The sequence below is a fragment of the Schistocerca cancellata genome, chromosome 10 (assembly GCF_023864275.1).
Source record: "Schistocerca cancellata isolate TAMUIC-IGC-003103 chromosome 10, iqSchCanc2.1, whole genome shotgun sequence".
Taxonomy (NCBI): domain Eukaryota; kingdom Metazoa; phylum Arthropoda; class Insecta; order Orthoptera; family Acrididae; genus Schistocerca; species Schistocerca cancellata.
In genome coordinates, this window is record NC_064635.1 from 120,314,274 (window position 1) to 120,337,617 (window position 23,344).

Sequence of the window (23,344 nt, forward strand, 5' to 3'; positions counted from 1 at the left end):
AGGAGATAATTTCTTATGCTGTATCATTAAGGCACAGATAACATCCCAGCAGAAATACTGAAGGAAATTGGAGAATCAACAGAAGGGTACTTATATAAACTTATTAAAGAGTACTATGAAGATGGAAAAGAACCACCTACAGATTTGCTTAACAGCACAACAGTTATAATCCCAAAAACAAAAAGGCAATGCTCTGGACTGTGAGAACTATAGAACTATCTCCTTACTACCCCACACTTCCAAAATAATGTTAAACATAATAAAAAGTAGAATAAAAAAGAAAATTGAGGCAAACCTAGGAGAAGACCAATTTGGCTTCAGATACGGAAAAGGAACTAGAGGCAATACGAGCTCTGAGGACGGCATTAGAAAGACGAATTGGAGTTAATAGGAAAACATACTTGACCTTTATAGATTTACAAAAAGCATTTGACATGGTAGATTGGAAATTGTTATTCTGAACAATGAAGGAAATAAATCTTGATTGGAGGGACAGAAGATTAATCTGGAACCTGTATAAAAGGCAGGAAGCAGAGACAGAAGTGAATGGTGTGAAGAAGAAAGCAAAAATAAGGTGGGGAGTAAGGCAAGGATGCCCATTATCACCATATTTGTTCAACTTATTTATTGAAAAAAAAAACATTGAAAAATTGAAAAGAATAACCAAAGGAATTAAAATTAATGGGGAACGAGTACACCGTATCCATTTTGCAGATGATATATTAGTACTTGCTGACTCAGTAAAGGAAATGGAGTTTATGTTGCTAAAATTTGCCAAAATCCTAAGAGAATTTAATCTAAAAATAAATAAGAAGAAAACAAAAACTATGGTAGTAGGGAAGACAAAAGAAAATGGTAAAGTTAATATTAAACTAGATGATGATGTTCTAGAGCAGGTCGAGAACTTCTGTTATTTGGGGAGCACAATCACTGACGACAATAAATGAATGAATGTATCACAGATATAAAGAGAAGAATAGCCTTGGCAAAGCAAGTTTTCCAAAATAAAAGGAATTTACTATCTTACAAGCCTAGAATGTAGAAAGATGTTTGCCAAAACTTTTGTCTGGAATGGCTTAACATATGGATGTGAAGCATGGACTCTGGGAAAGGCAGAGAAAAAGAGACTGGAAGCAATGGAAATGTGGATATGGAGAAGAATGACGAAAACAAGCTGGGTAGATAGAAACTGTAATGAACAGGTCTTAAGAGAAGTTAATGAGAACAGAACGCTGCTAAATTATATAGGAAGAAGAAAATAAAAAATGATAGGGCACATAACGAGAGACGACCAGTTCCTAAAGAACGTATTTGAAGGAAAAGTTTTAGGAAAAAAACCAAGAGGCAGGCCAAGAGCAACGTATTTTAATAACATCAAAGAAGATATGGGGATAAAATCATATGAAGAATTGAAGAGGATGACAATGGAAGAGGGACGTGGCTAAATTGACAAGGCATAGCCTTTAGTTTATGATGATAATGATGATGTATTATTACACGAAGGAGGCTTAGGTCAAATCATAAGAGCCACACACAAGAAATACCCATCAGAAGAAATAGCCTCATTATGGGTCTCCACGAAAACAGAAAATTTGTCAGAACCTGATCAGTGTTAAAGTTATAATGATTCTTCTGTATGGCTGTGTTGATGTTATCCTAATGCATACTGTTCCCCAACAGCAGGCCTCCTGTGTGCTGTATTGGTGTTCATTTTAGGAACACAGCCTGTGATCAGATTTCAGAAAGAAGCAGCGACACTTTCTGTGGAACCCACTGATCATTTTGCAGGGTAATGTTCAGGTGCACAATTGCAAGTTGTGACTGATTTGTTTGACTGATGGACCTGGTAAGTGCTGTATCATTCACCACACTCCCTGTACATAACCCTTTGTGACTTTGACTTGATTTCTGTGCTGGAGGAAGCACTTTATGGCACATGCCTCAAAACTTCTAAAGAGATTCGTCGGGCAATAGATGCTCCATCTGAACTGTCAACAAAGCTGGCACTTCTAAAGGTATCGTGCAGCTTCCGCACACTAGTGATGGGGTATATACAATGCTGATGCCTACTTTGTAAGACAGTAAAACTTTGAAATATGCATCTGTTTTGTATCAGCTGTAAGTAAATAGTTATCATTATTCAAGTTATAACCCTCATATATGAAAATTAAGTGACGTACTGTGATAGGCAGGCAGTAAACGGCAATGTGATGGTAATACTTGATACAACACAAATATGCTCAGGAGTAGCAAACCTTGTTAAATTTGTGAGATGTAGTGCAAAGTAATTTAGTTTTTCACTTATGTGTATAACATTTTACCACATTCAAAGCAAATATATTTTAATTTCTTCAGAGCTCTTACCAATGTATTCATCAGTTTTCCTGATGTTGATTCTCTTTCAAATATTCCTGAATGAACTTGAGTCATAAATAAAGCAGACTAACAGCTCAGCTATTGGAGTCAATACTAGATATGAGAATAACATTCATAGGGATGTAAAGTCATTTACTTTAATCCAGAAAGGTGTCCATTATTCAGGAAACACAGTTTCAGTAACTTGCTAGCACCCATAAAAAGTTTTTGAGGAGCCTAATGGAGTAATTGGTGGCCAACTCCTTCCACTTGAGTATTTGTCAGTAGAACTGATTCAGGTGTGCATATTATTAATATTGTCAGATAATGTGTCAGGTAAAATCTGAATTCTGCGCACCTGGAGTTCAGTAATGTAATCAGTGTAAATAAGTACCATAAACTTATTTTCTGTTTAACAGTGTGTGATTACAATATCCTAAGAATAATTGTATGCACCTTTCATTATTGTACATATATGTGGTTTTGTAACAAGTTTGTTACTAACTCTTAAATGAAAATATGTTTTTAAGATTTTTTTTTGACTTATTCCACATACATGAAAACCATTTCACTTGAGGTCTGTGGAAGGGACACTAGCATTTTTCTGTCTCCCCCCTCCGTTCTTTAATTTTATTATCTTTTTATACTTGTTCTACATCCTTTATTACCTCCTCAGTATGGATCTGTGAAGAAAAACTATATCTGATCTAATCCCATCTAAAAAGCAAGTGTTATTTCATTATTTAAAGAAAGTAATTAGCAAAGAGGGGAAAGTATGACATGTATCACTAACATATTAGACTTTGGTGATTTGTATACTGAATGATGGCAGTAGACAATCTCTCTTACTGTTCAGAATGTTGCCCCTGCATTGCAGTGAACGATGACGATGGAGAGGAAGGTCTGTCTGGGGGTGAGAGCGAAGCCGACGACGAGGAGTGTACGGAAGAGCCGTCGATTACCGGAGACGATCGCGAGAGGAGGTTTCCGTCGCTGGAGCAGCAGGAGAACACTCTGGAGGAGGACAGTTCGGTGACACCGTGCACCGTCCACGACCTCATCATCCAGAGGTGAGTTGGCACTCCTAATATGATGCACTCTGTATTTGTGTTGGGTTATACTTCCTAAATATGCAATATCTGATGTTTTCTCTATGTGATTGATTAACAATTTGGTTTGTAGTGTTCACTAGGCTTGTGGGTGGTTTCCATTTTTGTTCGTGATATTACAGTGACCAATGCAATTGTCGCCTTCTCGTGGTGTGAGCTGTGTCATTACTTGTACTCACTGCCTGGACTCAGACCTCACTGTGAGTATTCGCGGTGCCATTCCACTATTTTCAGCTGATTTTGACACCCGGCATCCACTATGCCCTTAGGTGGTCATTTCTTTTTCAGAGTCTTCACTGTTATTCCATAAAACGCACATTCTTTCAGTTTGCCAGATCTGGTGTATGAGATAGCCGGCTATATCTTGATAAACTGAATGCTGGATGCAAGCCTTGTTTAAACAGAAACCACCCTTCACAAAAAAACTTCACACTTAAGACTCTGGTCCGTAGAGCTCGAATGCTGCCAGATGAGGAGAGCCTCAAAGTATCGGAACAGGTTTTAGGGATTTGAAATGGACTGATAATGTACCATCAGATGTAGGTATGACAAGTGGCAAACGTATCTTCAGTGGCAGGATCTGGGAAAATGCAGTCATTCTACAAAGGTGACTGCTTACAAAATGCTTGTGCATTGGGGGATAATACGAGGGTTGCCCAGAAAGTCATGCTCTATATATTTTTTTTTTTCACCAACAGTTCTTTATTGAATGTAATGAGAATTACACAGATGAAAGAATTTTTCCATGTTATCTCCATCCTGTTCTCTGGCCTTCCTCCAGCACCATGTCCTGTCGGTATGCCCTGTCAGTACCAATCTTAGTCCCGATGGTGGAACCAGTGCTTCACTGTGTGAATCATCTCCTTATCTTCCACAAAAGTCTTCCACGAATGCGTCTGTCCTCGCAAATGACAACATCAGCTCGCTGCAACATGTCAGGTGTGACAGCCATGGATGGCCTCCCCAACCACTGCAAATCGTGGAGCTCCATCGAACTGTCCTCTGATGACCTCACCCTCTGTGCCCACCTACTAACTGTACTTTTGTCAACAGCGGGGGCACAAGCATTTGTAAATATTCCCCACTGTTTCTTTCTCTGCAGTGAGGAATTCGATGAAGGCACATTGCTTGTAATGTACACCACCCTCAGACACCATTTTCAAACTGTTCTGTAGCTATGCTATCTGTCAGTAGTGACGGAAACTTGGTGCACTCTCTCAGGAGACTTTAAATAATACATATGTAACATTTCACATTCATAGCATTGTTTTCGGCTGAGAGAGGGGGGGGGGAAAAAAAAGTGGTGCATAACTTTCTGGGCAACCCTTGTGTAAAGAAGGGTGACACAAATGATCACATGTTTGTTTGACTTGGAGCAGAGTGTCACAGAAATTTTGAAAAACCTATACTGGCTGACTCTTGGAGATACACACAAATCATCCTGCAAAGCTTGCTTACAAAATTTCAAGAGCCTTTATTAAGTAAAGAATCTAGAGGTAATATGCACCCCTCTACATATTGCTTCTGTAAGGAGTATGTAGATAAGATTAGACTAACTACAGCACGCAAACAGCCACATAAGCATATTTCCCACACTCCATATGCGATTAGAATGGGAAGTAACCCAATGTGAGATATTTTACCAAGTACACTCTGCCATGCACTTCACAGTGGTTTGCAGAGGATTATGTAGATGTAGAATTGCAACTCATACGAATAGTGCTCCCACTGATCTGTACTCAGATTGGAAAAACTGAGCTGGTATTGCAGTAAAAATAGACAGTGCCTGAGGAAAGGGTTGAAACTGAGGAAGAAAGAAAATCCCAAGAATTGTTATCTGCCTGTAGCTGGCCCAATCTCTGGCGGTATCCACAGACTCCTTTGGAAATGTGCTGTCCAGGTATGTATGTCGCTACTGTCAGCAAAGCTTAAACATTTTCTGTTGTTTTAGTCCTCCAGAAATCAGCTTTGTGTACCATGTTCCATCAGTGACAAAAATTAAATATGCAGAAAAGACATCAGAAAACATACTAAACTGGTACAGTGACTTCAATTTAAATAAGATTTTGAGTCAGGCACTCAATTTATTAAGATCTTACTGGCCATCTTGTCCCAAGAGCTGAAAAGTGCTGAGAGAATGTGGCTTTCATGGAACAACAGTGCAGATTTGGAAAATGGAAAAAGTATCAAGAGCATAAATGAAGACAAAACCCTAACAGTACATTAGTGTAGTTGGAGTCCAGTCAGCGAGTACGCATATCACCACAGCTCTCTTCACTTGAAGAAGGCGACTGGTTTGGTTGTTGAAATATCGTGCAGAAGAATGGAACTGAGAGCTCGGCTGTACACCCTAAAGCACACAATTTTGTAGTCATGTTAATTGTTCCTAATGATAAATGATTTCTTGACTGCTTTATACCTGCACGAGTAGAATCCCTAGGACAAAATTATATTTATGTTTGTCACTCTGAAAGCTATTATTGTTTTTAATTCTCGAGATAGTCTTTTTACAGATAAATTTCCTGTTACTGCAACTATCAAATGTAATTGTAGATAATTTTAATCTGTATCGAATAAGTTACAAATGTCTGCTAACCTAGGCTGAGTTCAGAAACTTCTCGTTATTGAAATGACGTGATAAAAAAAGCATAAAACATCCAAATTTATGTTACAGTGCTGTGTTAAAAGGACAGTTCAAAGTAGTTGTGAAGTTAAATATGAATAAGGTGCATCTAAAATGAAAGGTCATGGACTTTTTTTGGAGGTGATTGTGCCATGAATGAAAATTGAAGATGACAGGAACAGTATGTAACTGTAAAAGCGTGAATCATTACGTTCTGTCAGAGCACATCCTTCTTGTAGAAAAGATGTGGAAGCTGACCTGGTATAAGTGATTGCAAAATGTATGTGAGAAAATGAAAACTGAAAGTATTGATTTTTGAGTGGGAAAAGAAATCTGAACTGTCATAAAAAAGGAGACTGAAGTCTTTAGAAAGAAGCAATGAAGTTAGGAATCAAACATATCATTCTTCAAGTATTTGTTTCTTTCTTTTGTATCCGTCAGAGGAAAGTTGTGAAAATATAGTGTGTGGATAGTAAACCCAGGGTCGAATGTGAGAACTTAAATTTGTCCATTTAATGTTTTAATATTAGCCAATTGTTGTTCTGTTGTATTTGCCATCCAAAACCAGTGATTTCCTGTGCCACCTGCCAAAAGATTCTCTCGAAGATGAGATGTTGCATATCTTATAAGTTGATGAAGAACACTGATTTGTAAACTTAGTGTCCAAAAATCTCTGCACATTACTGAATACATTGTGTGTGTCATATCTGGATATGTGCCTGATGGTAGCTAAATGCAAGAACAACATGAATACGTAACCAATGTCTTGGCCACCTTACGAATCAATGAATAAAATTGACAAGTTTTGAACAGGGCCCACGAATTTTCATATTCAGGCAGAGGTTTATGGGTAGTTATGTATGCCCAGGTCCACTGTTAGTGATGTTAAGATGTGAAGACTGTAGTGGTGCTCATTAAAAAAATTATGTTTACCACATGTGGCAGTAGTCAGACTAGTTTGGTAACTAACTTCTGTTACAGCTCTCCTACGGATGTCAGTGACTAAACTATTCTTTGAAAGGTTATAGTATTTTAGTTTCTCAGTTGTGTTGTTGGCCATAAGTCACCGATTGCTAGAGTGAATGTCTGACTCGGCTGGGTGCTGCAGAGAGTACTATCATTAGTCCGCCTAGCAGTGCAAGACGGTTTTATGAAATGAGTTATGTGATATTCCATTGCACTCGTGGGGAGGGGGGGTTGTACACATACTTCTTGTTGATGTGAGATACTGTGTTCCCTCTGTGTGTTGTGGCTGAAGGGAAAGTCATTTGAGTTTTATTTTTAATGTAGGTGCCTCATGTAGATATTTTAGACATCATCTCGCATTGTACCAACTGGTTTGGAGTCCCCTTTTCTTTATGATAGTTCAGAGAATATGTAAGTAAATAAGCTACATGTATCGTACCATACTAAAACCATTGTGCAACAAGACGAGAGTTTTGTCAGAAGAGAGTACGTATCCTGCAGAGACAGCTCTGCTGCTCTACAGATAACACATGCATCACATTGTGTGAGTGAAATTGCATAACTGGAAGCATATTCCAGAGTTAAACATACATATTGTTGTAACGGCGACCGGAACAGTCACGGGGTTGTAGTAACGGAAACGCGGTGGGACCTGCGGAGCGGCCCACGAACAACAACACAACGGGAGAGGACGGACACGACCAACGAAGGACCTTACTGTCGTGGCATGCACAGACACGCAAATACAACGGGCGGCTACCACTGCAGAATACGCCGCACCTGCAACGTAGTTCCAGCGTGTTCCGCCAGCCGGCACTAGAGGCGTTTCCCGGCAAACATGAAAGCAGCCGCAGAATACGCATGCGTGTGACCCCTTTTTCCAATGCGGATGGTAATACGATGACATCACCATCCACTAATTGGGTATCGCCAACAGTCGCCAATTCTCACGACAGAATCGGCAGAGGAAGACTAGAGCTGCGGGGTTAAATAGCCGGCAGGAAAGGAAACAGACATCTTTCGACCCGCCGTGGACCGCGACCAGGAGGAAACATCGTCGCAGCCGGATCGACCAGGTGCCCATCTTCAATACGCCAGTCTTCGACCCGGAAGCAGCACTCGTCCAACTCTTCGGCGTCTGTGGGAGAGCATTGAGAGAGCACTACCAAGGAACGTAAAATCAGTTCAGTTATAAAAGTCAATTTTATTAAGGTTGTATATTCGTGTTTCGATACTAAATTTTTGGGCAGGAGAAAAGCCTTTTTATTTTCCTAAGAAGATTAACTGTTGTAAAATTAAGTGGTGTCCTGGCTACACCTAATAAAGCAAATTTTATTATCACGTGGGTGTTGATCAGTGTATATGACACTTACGACACAGCAAGAATGGACAACAGAGTCACGAAAACCAAACAAGACAACCACGTCCACTCGTAAAGAAAACACAAAAGTCAATACGCTGTCAAATGCGAGGTGATATGTCCTGAGACGTACGCAAGGCTAGACTGGTAGGCTGAGCGACAGGCAGGCGCTTAAGTACTCGATTGCGGACGCTGCTACTGGCTGCTGCAAGCACATGTTCCACTGTGGCGCCCTCACTCTAAATGCGGGCCAGGAGGCGCGCGCCTCCACAGATTACGGCACGATGGTACAGAGACCTCTATGGGTCTTCGACGTCCATGACATCTGGCGGGGATTCAAATTCCGTGGCGCGCGGTACCAGACATAGAACAGTATGATTCTTGGGGGCAAAACATATGAATGGCGCACATATTCACTGTGAAATTCTGGCAGTATATGGACCAAATGCAATGTTGTGTCCAGCCTCAGTGAAATGATGCCAATAACTTGTCAGAGGTTGAACAGATATGTGGGATGCCTACAGGGAAGGAAGGCCGTTGACGTATATTACAGACAACAGCGTCCAGGCAATCAAGAAACTGATTTGCAGGAATTCATGAGTGACTGTTGGAGACATTGCTCAGTAGGTGCATCCCTCAATAGGCACAATAGGCAGTGCTATTCTATCACTCGAGACCAACGGCAGTATCGGAAATTGTGCTCATGCCGGGTTCCGTGATCACTGTCACCTGTACGCAAAGGCTATGAAGAATGAGAGGTGTGGAAAACTAAGCGAGGCCGTTGTTCTCTTGTACAACAGTACAACACCCCACATGGCATGGACAACATGAGCTTTCAATGTTTTTAATGGGAGTGTCATAGAGTCCAGATCTTGTACTGTGCGATTTCCAATGTTTTGGCAAGCTTTAAGAACAGTTGGGGAAACAGATTTTCTGATGACGAAGATGTTGATGATCAGACAGTAGTTCTCAAATGGCATCATCACCGAGGAGTGGATTTTTATTGTTGAGGAATTAAATGATTGTTAGAACATTCCAACTGTTATTTACAGAGACTTGATGACTGTGGTGAAAAGTATATAAAGTGTCTGTGTCACTTTGAAGTGTTGTGCAGCATTCAATAAAAGTTACTTGACTTGCCATAATAAAGTGTAACTTACTTTTTGAAGTCCACTCTTATAACACTTTGTCCGCAAAGTGAGGATCGTGCATTGTGGTTCGATATAAGTGAGGTAAATTTGCTGGTTTGGACTTCTCAGACTCGTATATAAACCTCTGTGTCTATTGAGGACTCTTCACAGTGCTTCATTAGAAATGGAACCAAATTATTCCTTGAGTGCCTGAGAAGTTACTGAAAAGCCTTCTGTGAAGATTAAGCACTCTGATAGGTGTGTGTGTGTGTGTGTGTGTGTGTGTGTGTGTGTGTGTGTGTGTCACTAGAGTTAAGTGCAACAGGTGGGGTCTCGACACTTGGGCACACAATGTGTATCATCTGTGCAGTTTCCTTAAACGAGGGATACATTTTGCTGCTTGATGAAAATAAAATCTGGAGTGATAAAAACTTACACAAGTTAAAAAAATAAAAGAAGTAGGAGAAGGGGGAGGGATGGTGAGATGCCACAAGTCCCAGAGCATATGGATCAAAGGCCCAAAATCTGTGTAACAGTAAATAAATGAGTTGATGTGAGATTATTATGAAGATGAGAAATCTGTTGGGTATACTCACGCAGGAGTAGTACGTAGTAGTCATTATTACCAGTCCTATTTAGAAGAAATGGAACTGTTTTCACAGAATGATTTGCTGCTGTTCTGACGTAGAAGGATATTTCATTACACTCTTGATCTGTTAAGAATGTACGCCATTGTTGGACTTGGATAAAGATTCTGTCATTGTGTGGACAGTACTTCTCCTTTTGAGCTGTCTAACAGTGCTTTGCAAACCAACAAGGCTGTAGCACGTTAGTACCTGTCTCTTTCTCATGTCCAAGTCCATAGCAGGGAGATGATTTTAATCATTCGGGTGGAGTCAGCTCAAGTTATGGAGTGTTTAAGTTTTAAGCTATTTCATCCTTGTAAGTGAATAGTTATGAAGAGAACGCACATAATGTGAATCTCCCATTTTTTATTTGGATTGTTTGTATGTAAGTGAAAAACTGGGCACATTCTTCAGTCAGAGGAAAGTAGGAATCATGAAAGAGGTAGCCTAGAGCACAGTCTCTATATGTCAAGTTTCTCTCTCGCAGTGTGGAGTCATTAGGGGAAGGGGGAGAATGGTTCTTAGAGATGCTGAAGTGCCTTGTTGTCAAAGACTTACTTTTTATTCTTACATACACTATGAAGCTTTTCATGGCCATTGCTTATTTCCCCAGTGATGACTGTAGGTTTTGAACATAATTTTCTGCCTGAAGTTTTGTCTCCTTCCATGTGATCTGTCATCATCAAGTATTTAGATTCGTCAATTTGTTGTTTTGAAAAATGAATTAAGGGCAATTCAGTACAAATATAACAATTACAAATGGCTGTAACTATTAAATGCATAATCAATAAAAATGAAGGAGAATGTAAAAGAAAGTTCAAAAGTTTGACCAGCACAATTTTAAGTTGACATCTTCAGAACTGTCAGATTGTAACTGGGTGTGATGATACTGTGTTCTGCTCTTGGCCACCTGACTTTCCGTACCTAACTCCTGTGGGTTTCCTTTTACAAGATTATGTCGAAGACCTCGATTATGGGCCCCCTTCATCAAAACCAATTCTGGAATTCAAAATTTGCATCACTACTGGCTTTGTGTCAGTGACTGCACATACTTCATAATTTATGGCCTAGATTAGATTATCACTTACATGTTGTCTGTATGACCAACAGGATTCACAGAACTCTTGTTAAAGATGTAAAGAAAGTGAACTTTCTTTTACATTCTCTGTAATTCCTATCGGTGTATCACTATGCTGTGAAAAGTTACAGCCATTTGGAATCACGATACTAATTTTGAATTGCCCTGTACTCTAAAGTGAGGACAGCTGCATTTAGAGTAGTAAACATCAGAGGATTCAAACAAATACCTCTGTAGCATCTTAAAGATATCTTATGCTATAGGAGACAAAATGTTGTATGATAGTTTTTAGTACAGATTTCTACATAATTACCAAAACCAGAAGGCTTCAAGGAGTTATCACTGTAAGGACATTCTGAATCGTGTTTTGAGTTGTGTGAAGATGAGAAATAGAAGTAAGAGAAGCGCCCAGAACGAGCGCTCGGAGTGAGAGACGGCCGTTGGGTTGGACGCAGGTTCCCCAGCCTGCGGCTGTCCCCGGACCCGCTGTCAACTCCCGGAGGCTCCGCACCCCCCTCGGGTTCCCCACCTCCTGCCGGTGGCCCTCGAGGGGGCACCCTCGCGGACGGAACCTGCTCCAGGGTCTCGTCGTATGACAATGTCGAGAACGGCCACCGCTCACACACCCCCGACAGGGAAATGTGAGTTACGTACTTGAGCTTCTAATCGACACCGGTGCCTGACCGTTGACACATTTGTAATGTCTTTCTTGTAGATGCACTTGTCTGGCATTGGTATTAAATACTAAGAGCACGCTGTATTTAATTTCAGTAGAGGTGTATGTCACTGTCTTCTGGTGAAGTTGGGCACCACTGTAAGACAAATCACTAACTTTTTTTTTTAATGATAATGGTATGCATGCAGCATTATATTGTAGTTTAAGAACCTGTAACATTTCCTCACAGTGAGAATCATAAATTACACCAAGACTGAGAAATGATACACTCTGAAATAACACTTGAGTAGACACTGGGAAGATATGGTTTGTTGTTATGCTCTTTAGTCTGAAGACTGGTTGGACATAGCTTTCCATCCTAGACTGTCCATTCTAGCCTCTTCATCTCTATATAACTACTGCGACCTACATCCATTTGAATTCGCTTACTGTAGTCGAGCCAAGGTCTCCCTCTACAGTTTTACCTGCTCCCCTGTATTCAGATTTATGATTCCCCCAGATCACTCACAATATGTCATGTCAACTGGTCCTTTTTTTTAGTCAAGTTGTGCAATAAATTTATTTTATTCGTGATTCAATCAGGGTCTCAATAATTATCTCATCTACCCATATAATTTTCAGCATTTTCCTGTAGCATCACATTTCAAAAGCTTCTATTCCCTTCTTGTCTAAGCTGCTTATTGTCCACGTTTCACTAAGGAATGATATATCACTACGATGTAGTCAAGATTTTCAAAACTAGACATTCCTTCCTTTGGAGGGTTAGAGATGTGGCAAAAATGAACATAATTTCTTCTAACTAGGTACTGGACTCGTGCTCCTTGTTACCACATTTTATGCCAGTTTCAGCATAACATTAGGTCTTTGATGTTCCTTACCCATGTTAGACAGTTTCTGTTACTTTTCTGTCTTCAGCAATGTTTTGTAAGTGTTTGTATAGCAAGAAGTATCTTTTTCTTAATATAATGTAACAGCTAAAGGGACACACAATATTTGATTCATTTTGGACAGTTTTGCACATCAGATGTGAGCATCCTAAAATATTCATGACAATATATTATATGTTTACAGCACCACTCTGTAGCATCAGCAACATGAATTGGTGGAATTGGGTCTGAAACACACCACTTCATGTTGGCAATTGCACTGAACAGTGCTTAAAACTTGTAGCATGTTGCCACCAGGGTAATAAATGTCTAAGGATGCTAACATTTATGAGCAAAACTGGTCCTAATAAATCAAACAATATGTGGCCCTGTGGCTATTTACCTGTATATTAATTACAATGCTTTCTGTGTTCACGACAGGTGACACTTATGTTTGCTAGGTATCTTATTCTTCTTTATCAGGTGAGACACACTTTTGCCTGCCTCTGTCTCTGTTTTCTGATGCATCCTGGGCTAGTTGTTTGTCATTCGCTTACATACTTTTCTTCTGTTTTAATTCATACATATCTGGCCAACATCCTTGTTGTTGTGGTCTTCAGTCCTGAGACTGGTTTGATGCCGCTCTCTATGCTACTCTATCCTGTGCAAGTTTCTTCATCTCCCAGTACTTACTGCAACCTACATGCTTCTGAATCTGCTTAATGTATACGTCTCTTGGTCTCCCTCTATGATTTTTACCCTCCACGCTGCCCTCCAATGCTAAATTTGTGATCCCTTGATGCCTCAGAACATGTCCTACCAAGCAGTAATTTCTTCTTGTCAAGTTGTGCCACAAACTCCTCTTCTCCCCAGTTCTATTCAATACCTCCTCATTAGTTATGTGATCTACCCATCTAATCTTCAGCATTCTTCTGTAGCACCACATTTCGAAAGCTTCTATTCTCTTCTTGTCCAAACTGTTTGTCGTCCATGTTTCACTTCCATACATGGCTACACTCCATACAAATACTTTAAGAAATGACTTCCTGACACTTAAATCTATAGTCGATGTTAACAAATTTCTCTTCTTCAGAAACGCTTTCCTTGCCATTGCCAGTCTACATTTTATATCCTCTCTACTTCGACCATCATCAGTTATTTTGCTCCCCAAATAGCAAAACTCCTTTACTACTTTAAGTGTCTCCTTTCCTAATCTAATTCCCTCAGCATCACCTGACTTAATTCGACTACATTCCATTATCCTCGTTTTGCTTTTGTTGATGTTCATCCAACATCCTTAAAATATTTATTTCTCTTCCAGATGTGTCGTATTAAGGCCCGTCCATATAGCTTTTGTCTTGATATACATCCTCATAGTCCTTTAAGGCTTTCATCTTCTTTTGCCTTTTCAGAATTTCACAGGTTTGAAATTCCTTTATACATTTTTTTTTTTTTTTAATTTTAGTTCTGTGTCCATCTTACTTTGCCTCTTCCAGGAGATTAATTCACTGAGTAACGACATCTCTAAGCCGCTTGCAATCAAATTCTTCGCTCCCACTAATGCTTTAATCTCAAAGTGGTGCTCACTGTTTTGGCAGGAATGGATGATGTGTAGAGGGAGTCAAGTCCACTGTGCTATAAGAGACACATATGATGGAAAAATAAATCAGTCAGGATGGTGTAACATTCAAAACGCATGATCCATCTACACTTTGAAGGTCAGTTGTCATCTTAACTTACAAGGGAAGTGAAACAAAACCTGCAGATAGAGTCCGAATCGACCCACTAATGTAATATTCAATTCCATAAAATTCTTTTGAGAGTGTGATTATGTCATGATCAAGGTTGCCTGTAACTCTATCCTAGATGTCAGGTTTTATTTTAAACTGTGAGACAGTCCCACACTGAGAAGAATATTATTGATAAAACACCTGCTGCAAAAACTATGCTGCACAGCCACAAAGTATAGCATTGATCTTAACCCTAGTAATACCAACACATTTTCAATAACAAATAGCACCTACAGGAGGATTTTCAACAACATGTATTACCAACAAGAGGGTACTTTATGAAAAACAAGTAGTTGTTAAGTTTTATTACCAATATATTTTTTAAGATATACTGACATTCAAGTAAGACCCAAAACCTGAAAATATCTTTAAACACTGTCTTCTGCAGTATCGCCACATTTTTCACAACGTAACTACTAAAAGGGGGTGGGCTGTTATTTATCTTTATGACCACCATACATTAAAAAAAAAAAAAAGTTTTTGTAGACTGTTGTTGACTTTTGTTAGCGACATACTTTTTAAAGAGATACTGATGTGTGAGAAGGGACCAGAACCTAAAAATATCTTTTAGTGCTGTTATTTAGTGAATGAGACGTTCCTTGCGAAAAGTTACATCTATTCTGAACGGATGAGACCCTATGACGATGCCAACTACACTAAAATTTTTGAATTATGTGTAACTGAAAGAACTTAAAGTAATTATAGAATGCGGTAGAAGAGTTCATTAAAAATAATAAACATTTTCCCCCAAAATTTCAAAACACAAAGTAGACTACTAGATCATAGTATTTACGAAAGGTGGGCATAAAGTAGCCCTCTCCCCCATTGACATTGCTAGTGTTTATGTACAGTAACACACAGAAGGCTGCTCCTTGGATTACCTTTTAATCTATGCCCCCTATCCTCACAGACTGTCTAAGCCCTCTGTAATATTAAAAAAGGTTGTTAGTGGTGATGGTGTATTTCTGCTGGTTCAAATGCCACTGGACACTGCTGATAGAATTGTTGATATGTGTAGGTGCATTGCTAGTAAAACTCTTTCAGAAAATTTTATCACTGCATGTTTTTTACAGTATTTCCATGTGTAAACAACAAAAAAATATTAGAACGACAGAAGCAAGAGTGCAGCATGATACGTGTCAATTAGCATATGAAGTTTAAAATAAACTTTTCTGTTAAAATATTGTGTATTTTTCCTAGTGTGTACTTTGGCAGACGAGTAAAATATTACCATATGATATTCAGAAAACCATTTGTAGTAAGTGTGTAGCTTTTACTTCTGAAATTTCAATTGCCACTGTTTACATTCACAAATGTCACTATCCTATCAGTGGAATTCCTTCCTTATAAATACCATTACCATATCAGAGTGTATTTGTATGACAGCAAGACACACTGCCAAAAGGCAGACCCAAGCCAGAGGAGATTATCTCCAAGTTTTAAACTCAATGTATAGTGTTCATTGTTGCTGCTCTTGTTATGAGACAAACATGAGTATGACATTCTAACTGTTGGCCTATGTGGCTCCACATGTCACAGCTGTTATCTGTGGACGTATTTGTAATCCGTTTCGTACCGTGTGTCATTTAAGTCACAAAGACAAAATGATATTTTATGTAACACAGAGATTACTGAGAAGAGCAGAGTTGTCATGGGAAGCAGGCCCAACCAACTGTTGTGGATGTGACTTTGTAGTTTTATGCAGTGACATGCTTCAGTCAATGCTCTGTGGATTTTATCTGTGTGAGATTTGTATGTAAACTCAAACTTTCATGACTTCATCTCTCATCAGGAGTTATCTGTAAGCCAGTTGGTATTTTAATTAATTGGCCACTTGGAGACATTTCAAAGACATGGAACTTCCATATGCTACCAGAGCTTGTGTCAGTGTCTACGATGGAGTAACATTTAACAATGCTGATTCTGTTACGTGCTGGATAACTCGGCCTGTTTTTCTATAGCCTTTCAGCATCATGCACCCATTTGCATGCACCACTAAAAGTATAGCTATAGTCCGTGAGACGAGTGATTGGTACTGACAGTTCCGGCGGGCAGACGGCGCTGTTGCCGAACGTGGCTCACAGCACGCGGCGCCCTGTCTGCTACACGCATTCTCTAGCAGCAGAAATAAAAGCGAGACAAAATACAAGTCGTATTGGTACGCGTGAATTTATTTGAAGTTGATGCTTGAAATATATTAACTTGAAAACTGATAAGAGCTATTTAGTACAAGTAGCTAAGATGCTGAAACATAATAAAGTTAACAAACTGCCTATTGGCTTCTGTCTCGGGTTCTTCGGCCGACGTTCATCTAAGGATTTTTCTAACGTTTCGCCAACACGAGTGGCTGGCATTGTCAAAGCTTCACCCTCCAATGCCAGCCACTCGTGCTGGCGAAACGTCGGAAAAATCCTTAGATGAACGTCGGCCGAAGAACCCGAGACAGAAGCCAATAGGCAGTTTGTCAACAAGTGGCCACGAAAGCCTTAACAATTTTGTATAATAAAGTTATTTGTTAAACTTCACAACTGAAATGAAAACTATTTTTGCAAGTTGTTGAACATTAGCAGTTTTGGTTTCCATTGTTAAGTATTAGCATTATTAATTTGTTCTACTACAAGCTACAGAATAATTGGTCAGTGTATTAAGAGTTATAATCTGAAGAAAGTACTCACAATATGATGATCTGGTTGTAGATCGATAGCAAACTCCCTCCTTACATTCCTGAATACGTTGTAGTTACTGTAATGGAAAAACACCACTCACATCACTATCAGTATCTGATTTGACATTGTCTTCCTCAGCACTACTCGAACTATCACTGCTCTCTCCCAGATATATAATTAAATTTTCGATGCATTCTTCCACAACCCCCTTCGGTTTTGGCCACCTCTCTGATGGCACTTGCAGTGCTGTTTACAATTTTAGCCCACGTCTCGCTTGTCACTTTATTGATAGCTGCTGGAAGGAGAATTTACACTTCAGAGATCATGAATTTTTTATTGTTTGCAGCAATGTAATTTTTTATCTGCGCCCACACTCCTTCAATTGCATTGAAGTGACAGTGGTATGGAGGAAGCCGAACGATTTCATGCCCGTGCCTTTTAGCAATCTCGTCAATTACATATGTTGGAAATTGGGGTTTCTTTTGTGCCACAATTTTGAGCAGTTCCGCCTTCCTTAAATCTTCTCTGAAATCTACTTTTCGCCATTTCAACCATTGAATGATATCGTCTTTTTTTGTTGCCAAGGTTGGTACCTTATCGTGAACAACGGAATGATAAGGCGCATTGTCCATAACAATCACTGATGGACTTGTCAGATTCGTCATAAGCGATGTCTCGAACCGTTCTTGAAATACTACACTGTTCATTTCTTCATGGTAATCTCCCATCTTTTCTGACCGAAACATTTTCAAGCAGTTTGGCACAAAACCTTTTGATGTTCGTGCATGTAACACAATAATACGCCCTCCTTTGCCAACAGGCACTGCCATTGTCCCCTCGGGCGTTCCATCATTCCAGCCTCTACATAAAGAATGGCTGGCATTGACCCAAGTTTCATCTAACCACACTATACTTTCGAATTCCACACCCATGATCCTGCGCAGAAATCTGCACTGCTATGCAACTACATCTGTCCTTTCCATTAATATTTTGCGTCCGTTAAACAGTGAATAGCTGAAGCCTATGTCTTTCAACACTGTACGCAATGAAAATTTGCTCCCTTTAAAAAGATCGTCTTTCTGAAGCGACACCAGTAATTTAGATAGAGTGGGATGTTCCCTTAACTTATAATAGCTGTATATATGACGACGAATAGCGTCTTTCTGAAAATCGTCCAAAGCTGTCACCTGCTTATTTCTCGGTCGCTTCTTTCCTGGTGTGTGCAGCTTTCTTGTGCCACTCTCGTCACAATCTATACTATACTGTTCTTTCCCTATCTTTACAACAGTGTTCTTACTTATTTTCAATGCTGCTGCAGTTGTCTTCACAACCTGAACAACAGGAATTAAGGGCCCACCTTTGTCCTTTTCTTTCTCAAAGTAATCCCTCACAGAGCACACGAATTCACGGGCCTGGGTGTGTAGCACACTTTTCTTCCTCCGTTTCACTTCTTGTGTTGGGCTGGTACTACCTGCCGCACTAGACATTGTTTACAACGAAACATAAACAAAGAAACACTAAAAACAACAAAAACAAAATAAACTGCGAATTCAACTTCAGACAAACGACGAACGACCGCACCGCCTGCACGCGAGACACTGGTAAGTTTCATAAGCGCGCACGACCGGGTTTCAGAGCGGCAACGTGGCCCTTGCTACCCGCTCAAAGTCAGGCCGTCATTGGCTGCCTGCCTGCGGTCGCTAGGCAATGGAAAGACGCTACCGAGCTGTCAATACCAAAGACTCGTCTCCCAGACTATAGTTTCCTGATTAAAATTGGTATTACACATTTTGATCTGTATAGTTTCTTTGATGATGGTAACTCAGTAAATAGATGTGGGGGATAAGATTTTCTAATGAGGTACTTAATCTTAGGAAAATGACAGTGCTACTCACCATAAAGATGACTCATTGAGATTAGTTGCAGACAGGTACACCAAAAAGACTGTTAAGCTTTATAGCTTTCAGCCAAAGCCTTCTTCAGTAAAAAAAAAAAAATGCACACACATTCACATGAGCAAGCACATATCATACGCATGACTGCTATCGCCAGCAGCTATGACGAGAATTCCGGATTCCGGTCAGAGCTCCCGGTGACAGCTGTCATGTGTATGGAATGTGCTTGCTTGTGTGTGTGTGTGTGTGTGTGTGTGTGTGTGTGTGTGTGTTTGTATTTGCTTTTGCTTTTGCTGAAGAAGGCTTGGGCCGAAAGCTGTAACGTGTAACAAATCTTTTCAGTATGCCTGTCTGCAACTCAGTGGGTCATCTTTATGGTGAATAGCAATCTGTGCTTTTCTTAGTATTGGTGATATTCCAGCCTGCATGTCCAGTGTTTGAAGTACTTAATGTGATAGCTATGGAGAAAAAATATCTAGCAGTCTTTTTCAGGATACTTGTCTGACACTTGACGGCTCCTCTACTGATCACTAGCATTCTATCCTTTTCGTATTACATTTGATGAAACAGACATGATTATGCTTGATGAAACAAAAATCTCATCCCATGCATCTGCCTACTAGGATTCTGTTGTCAAAGAAGCTGTCATGATCAAAATGTGCATAATTTTAAGCGGGACGGCGACTATACGCTTAGTGGTGCATAGGATTGGGCATTCGATGCCAAAAGGCTACAGAGAAATAAACTGTGTTGTTATCCATTACTTAATGGACTCGGATCACTACTAATGTTCTGCTATCATATGTGTCAATATAATTTCAGGTAGCATAAGAAAGTTCCCTCACCTTGTAATGTCTCCATGACATAATTTCATCAACTAAGTGAAGCATCACATGGCCTGCAGATGATTGCTATCAATAACAGTGAACCTGAAAGTCATTGGAAGTTTAAGTTTACATGCAAAATTGACACGAAAAGAAATACTTGATGCATTTGTTCAAGTATTGTATAAGGAAAAAATTACTCACCAAACAGCTGCCAGTGTTTGTTTATTTGCCAACAATTTCTGAGTGTTATACTCAGTCTTCAATGCTGCAATTCATCTCATTAATGTACAATTCTAATGATGCCATGTCAAATTACATGCTCCCTTGAAACTGACACATGTTAATCAGAGCACATCCAGGATGACAGTAAGAGTGTAAAGTACTGATGACCAGTTTTTTTTTTTTTTTTTTAATTGAGTATGTGAGTGCAACAGGTGAAGTGCAAGTAATTGCAAAGGCAAGTGTATTTTAGTAATTGCTCTGTTGGAAAAAAGAAAGAAATAAAAAAATCCTTTTCCTTATGCTGATGGTTAGTTGAATACATGCACTTCATGTCTCATAGACATGTATTCAATGTTATAAAAGAGAGAATGGAATTGGCCATCAGTATTTCATGTACTTATTGTCATTCTTGTATGTGCTTGGATTAACATGTCCCAGTTTTCAAGGGTGCTTGTAATCTTTTTCATTGCCGACAGTAATTGCTCTAATGTGACATTATTAGAAGCCTAAATGAATGAGACAAAGTGCTTCATTGTAGCTGTAGTGGCTATCTATGGCAGAACTGAAATGACAGCAAAACCTGAAACGTTAGTAATAAACTGGTTTGAGTTGTTTGGGGAAGGAGACCAGACAGCGAGGTCATCAGTCTCATCGAATTAGGGAAGGATGGGGAAGGAAGTCGGCCGTGCCCTTTAAGAGAAACCATCCCGGCATTTGCCTGGAGTGATTTAGGGAAATCACGGAAAACCTAATTCAGCAAAGCAAAATGTTGATGGCAGAAAGGACACAATGGTGTGTGGAATGAGATAAAAAGATTTATGTCAGTGGAGAAGAAGCAAATTTGAGTTCATACGAGGTGTGGTTAGAAAGTTTTAAGAATGGAGTTGTAATTGTACAATGGTGGTACTTACATGCTACTGTGATGCTTCCCCTTCAAAATAGTTCCCTTCTGACTGAACACACTGACTCCAACAGTGTTCCCACTTTCGGAAAGATTCCTAGAAATTTTTTTCCTGATGTGTATTAAGGACGCTCTCCGTAACACACTTCAGGAAAACTTTGTAATATTCCTGGTTAATTGCCTGTCTTCCAGGTGTAAATTCATGATGCACAATACTGGTAGAATCGAAAAAAATCACCAGCATTGTCTTCACCTTTGACCGACTTTGCCATGCTTTTTTCGGTCTTCCACTACGGAGACTGCACTTTGGTTTCAGGATCATATCCATATACCCACAATTCGTCACCCGTAATTACCCTATTTAACAAATTTGGGTCACTTTTAGTCCCATTAATCAGTTCTTTGCACACTTCAAGTCGCTACTGTCTCTGGTCACTTGACAACACTTTGGGAATGAATTTTGCGGACACTCGACTCCTGTTCAGATCTTCAGTTAAAATTGACTGAACTGCATAGAAACTTAAATTAAGTTCATCAGCCATCTCCTAATTGTAAGTCTACAATCAGAGTGCACTAAGTCACGAACTTGCACAACATTTTCATTTGTTTTTGAGGTGGAAGGAGAGCCGGACCCTGGTTCATATTCAAATGATTTGCTGCCATTTTTAAATCTGTTGAACCAGACAAAAACATTTACTGGCTCAAACAATTATCTCCAAAAGCTGCTTTTAATAGTTCGTAAGCCTCAGAAGCTGATTTCCCAGCTTTGAAACAAAATTTCACACAAACTCGTTGCTTCCTTTTTAATCCATTTTCACGCATACAGAATCCGGCAACAAGCCGTAACAGACCCGCACTCAACCAGCCGCCACAATGAACTGAATAAAGGAAATGCAGTTTCCTGTCAGAGGGCATTCAAGGACGGGGCAGTGACTCACTCCCCACCCTCTGTGTACCTGCCCACCAAACCAGTAAGCAGCAGCGGATCCATTCTTGAAACCTTCCAATCACACCTCATACGTATCCCATTGATGATAATGGATAACTGCATTATTAGACAGAAATTGCTGTGCCGAGATGAACTGTGTGAGTAATAGCCACTGCCAGTTTTGTGCGAAAATTCAAAGTTTTGTTGCACAGAACTGGACTTTTGAGGCTACTAGATTAAAAATTTTTGTGCTGTGGCATTTCATTTTAGGAGGTGTCGGTGTAAAGGAGTCGTCGTGTGTGAACAAGATGACACAGTTTCAGAAAAAGCCTACTAGTTCAGAGTTTTACTAATAAAAATGAAGCACCAGAATTAACATGGCCTGTGGTTTTTTGAGACAAAATATGGATTTTTATACATTACACTGTCAATAAATGACATCACCATTGTACTGTGTGAGTAGTAGTGTCAAACATAAGTGTTGCTCAATGTTGTATAGCTGTGCTATGCGTAAAAATTGTGGGTCTCCAAATGTCAAAATAAACCAGTGAATACACATTGACAAAACATGCTGCAATACCAGTGCTACAAAATATTAAAAGGGCAGAAGGTGTATTTTCTTGTAAGCTCAATTACAACTGTATTGCCATCTACTATACTTGAGAATCACACGTGCAGCCTCGTTATAAAGGATATCAAACGGATGCCGATAGTGCCTCCCTTTCCTGTTTCTCAGCTGCAAACACTATGGTGCTGTCCACCCCTGCCGGGTCTTCGGTTCGCTTTGCCAGGTGTTCCGGCCAAATGTCTTCGTCTCACTACAAATGACAAATCAAACTTCTGATTTTATTCTATTTCAATTGTTTACAAATTGGCTGTTGCATGCTTTTACATAATAAAGGATGCTTATATCTGCCCGATCACTCTGAGTGAGCGACTGCCACTATGTGTTTGGATCTGAGTACCTCTCGGTTTTGCATCTAGTGAGCGCAGCAGATCATCGCACCAGCAAGATGAGGATACACTGACGGAATTCTCCGAGCCGTGGGACAGCTCTCGCTGGGAAAGTCTACTGGGTCCGACGGTGGCGACAGGTCAGGGGAATGGCAACAGCAACAGCAACAGCAATGGAATGAACGTGCACACCTCAGACCGCAAAGAAAACGGGGGAAGCATTGCGCCGACGCCTCAGGACGTCACCAGTGTTACACCACCTCAGCCGGTCCTGGGAACGGAGCCCCTACTCTGTAAGTCTTAGCTGTAGTTCAGAATAAACTAAACATTTGTCACATATTAGTCGCTGAGGACACATCGATATCTATTAAT

The 23,344-nt window shown here is 39.9% G+C and overlaps 1 protein-coding gene across 5 annotated transcripts in view; it reads left to right on the plus strand.

The window, feature by feature from the left end:
- LOC126106489 (protein sprint) overlaps positions 1-23,344 on the plus strand; it is a 555,062-nt gene that overhangs the window by 511,460 nt on the left and 20,258 nt on the right. For 4 of the 5 annotated variants that reach the window (XM_049912792.1, XM_049912791.1, XM_049912790.1 and 1 more), the window contains 3 exons: positions 3,233-3,425; positions 11,703-11,888; positions 23,003-23,265. In XM_049912792.1, coding sequence (XP_049768749.1) covers positions 3,233-3,425; positions 11,703-11,888; positions 23,003-23,265 — 642 coding nt within the window. The remainder of the gene's footprint in view (positions 1-3,232; positions 3,426-11,702; positions 11,889-23,002; positions 23,266-23,344) is intronic. The other variant, XM_049912794.1, reaches the window with a different exon arrangement.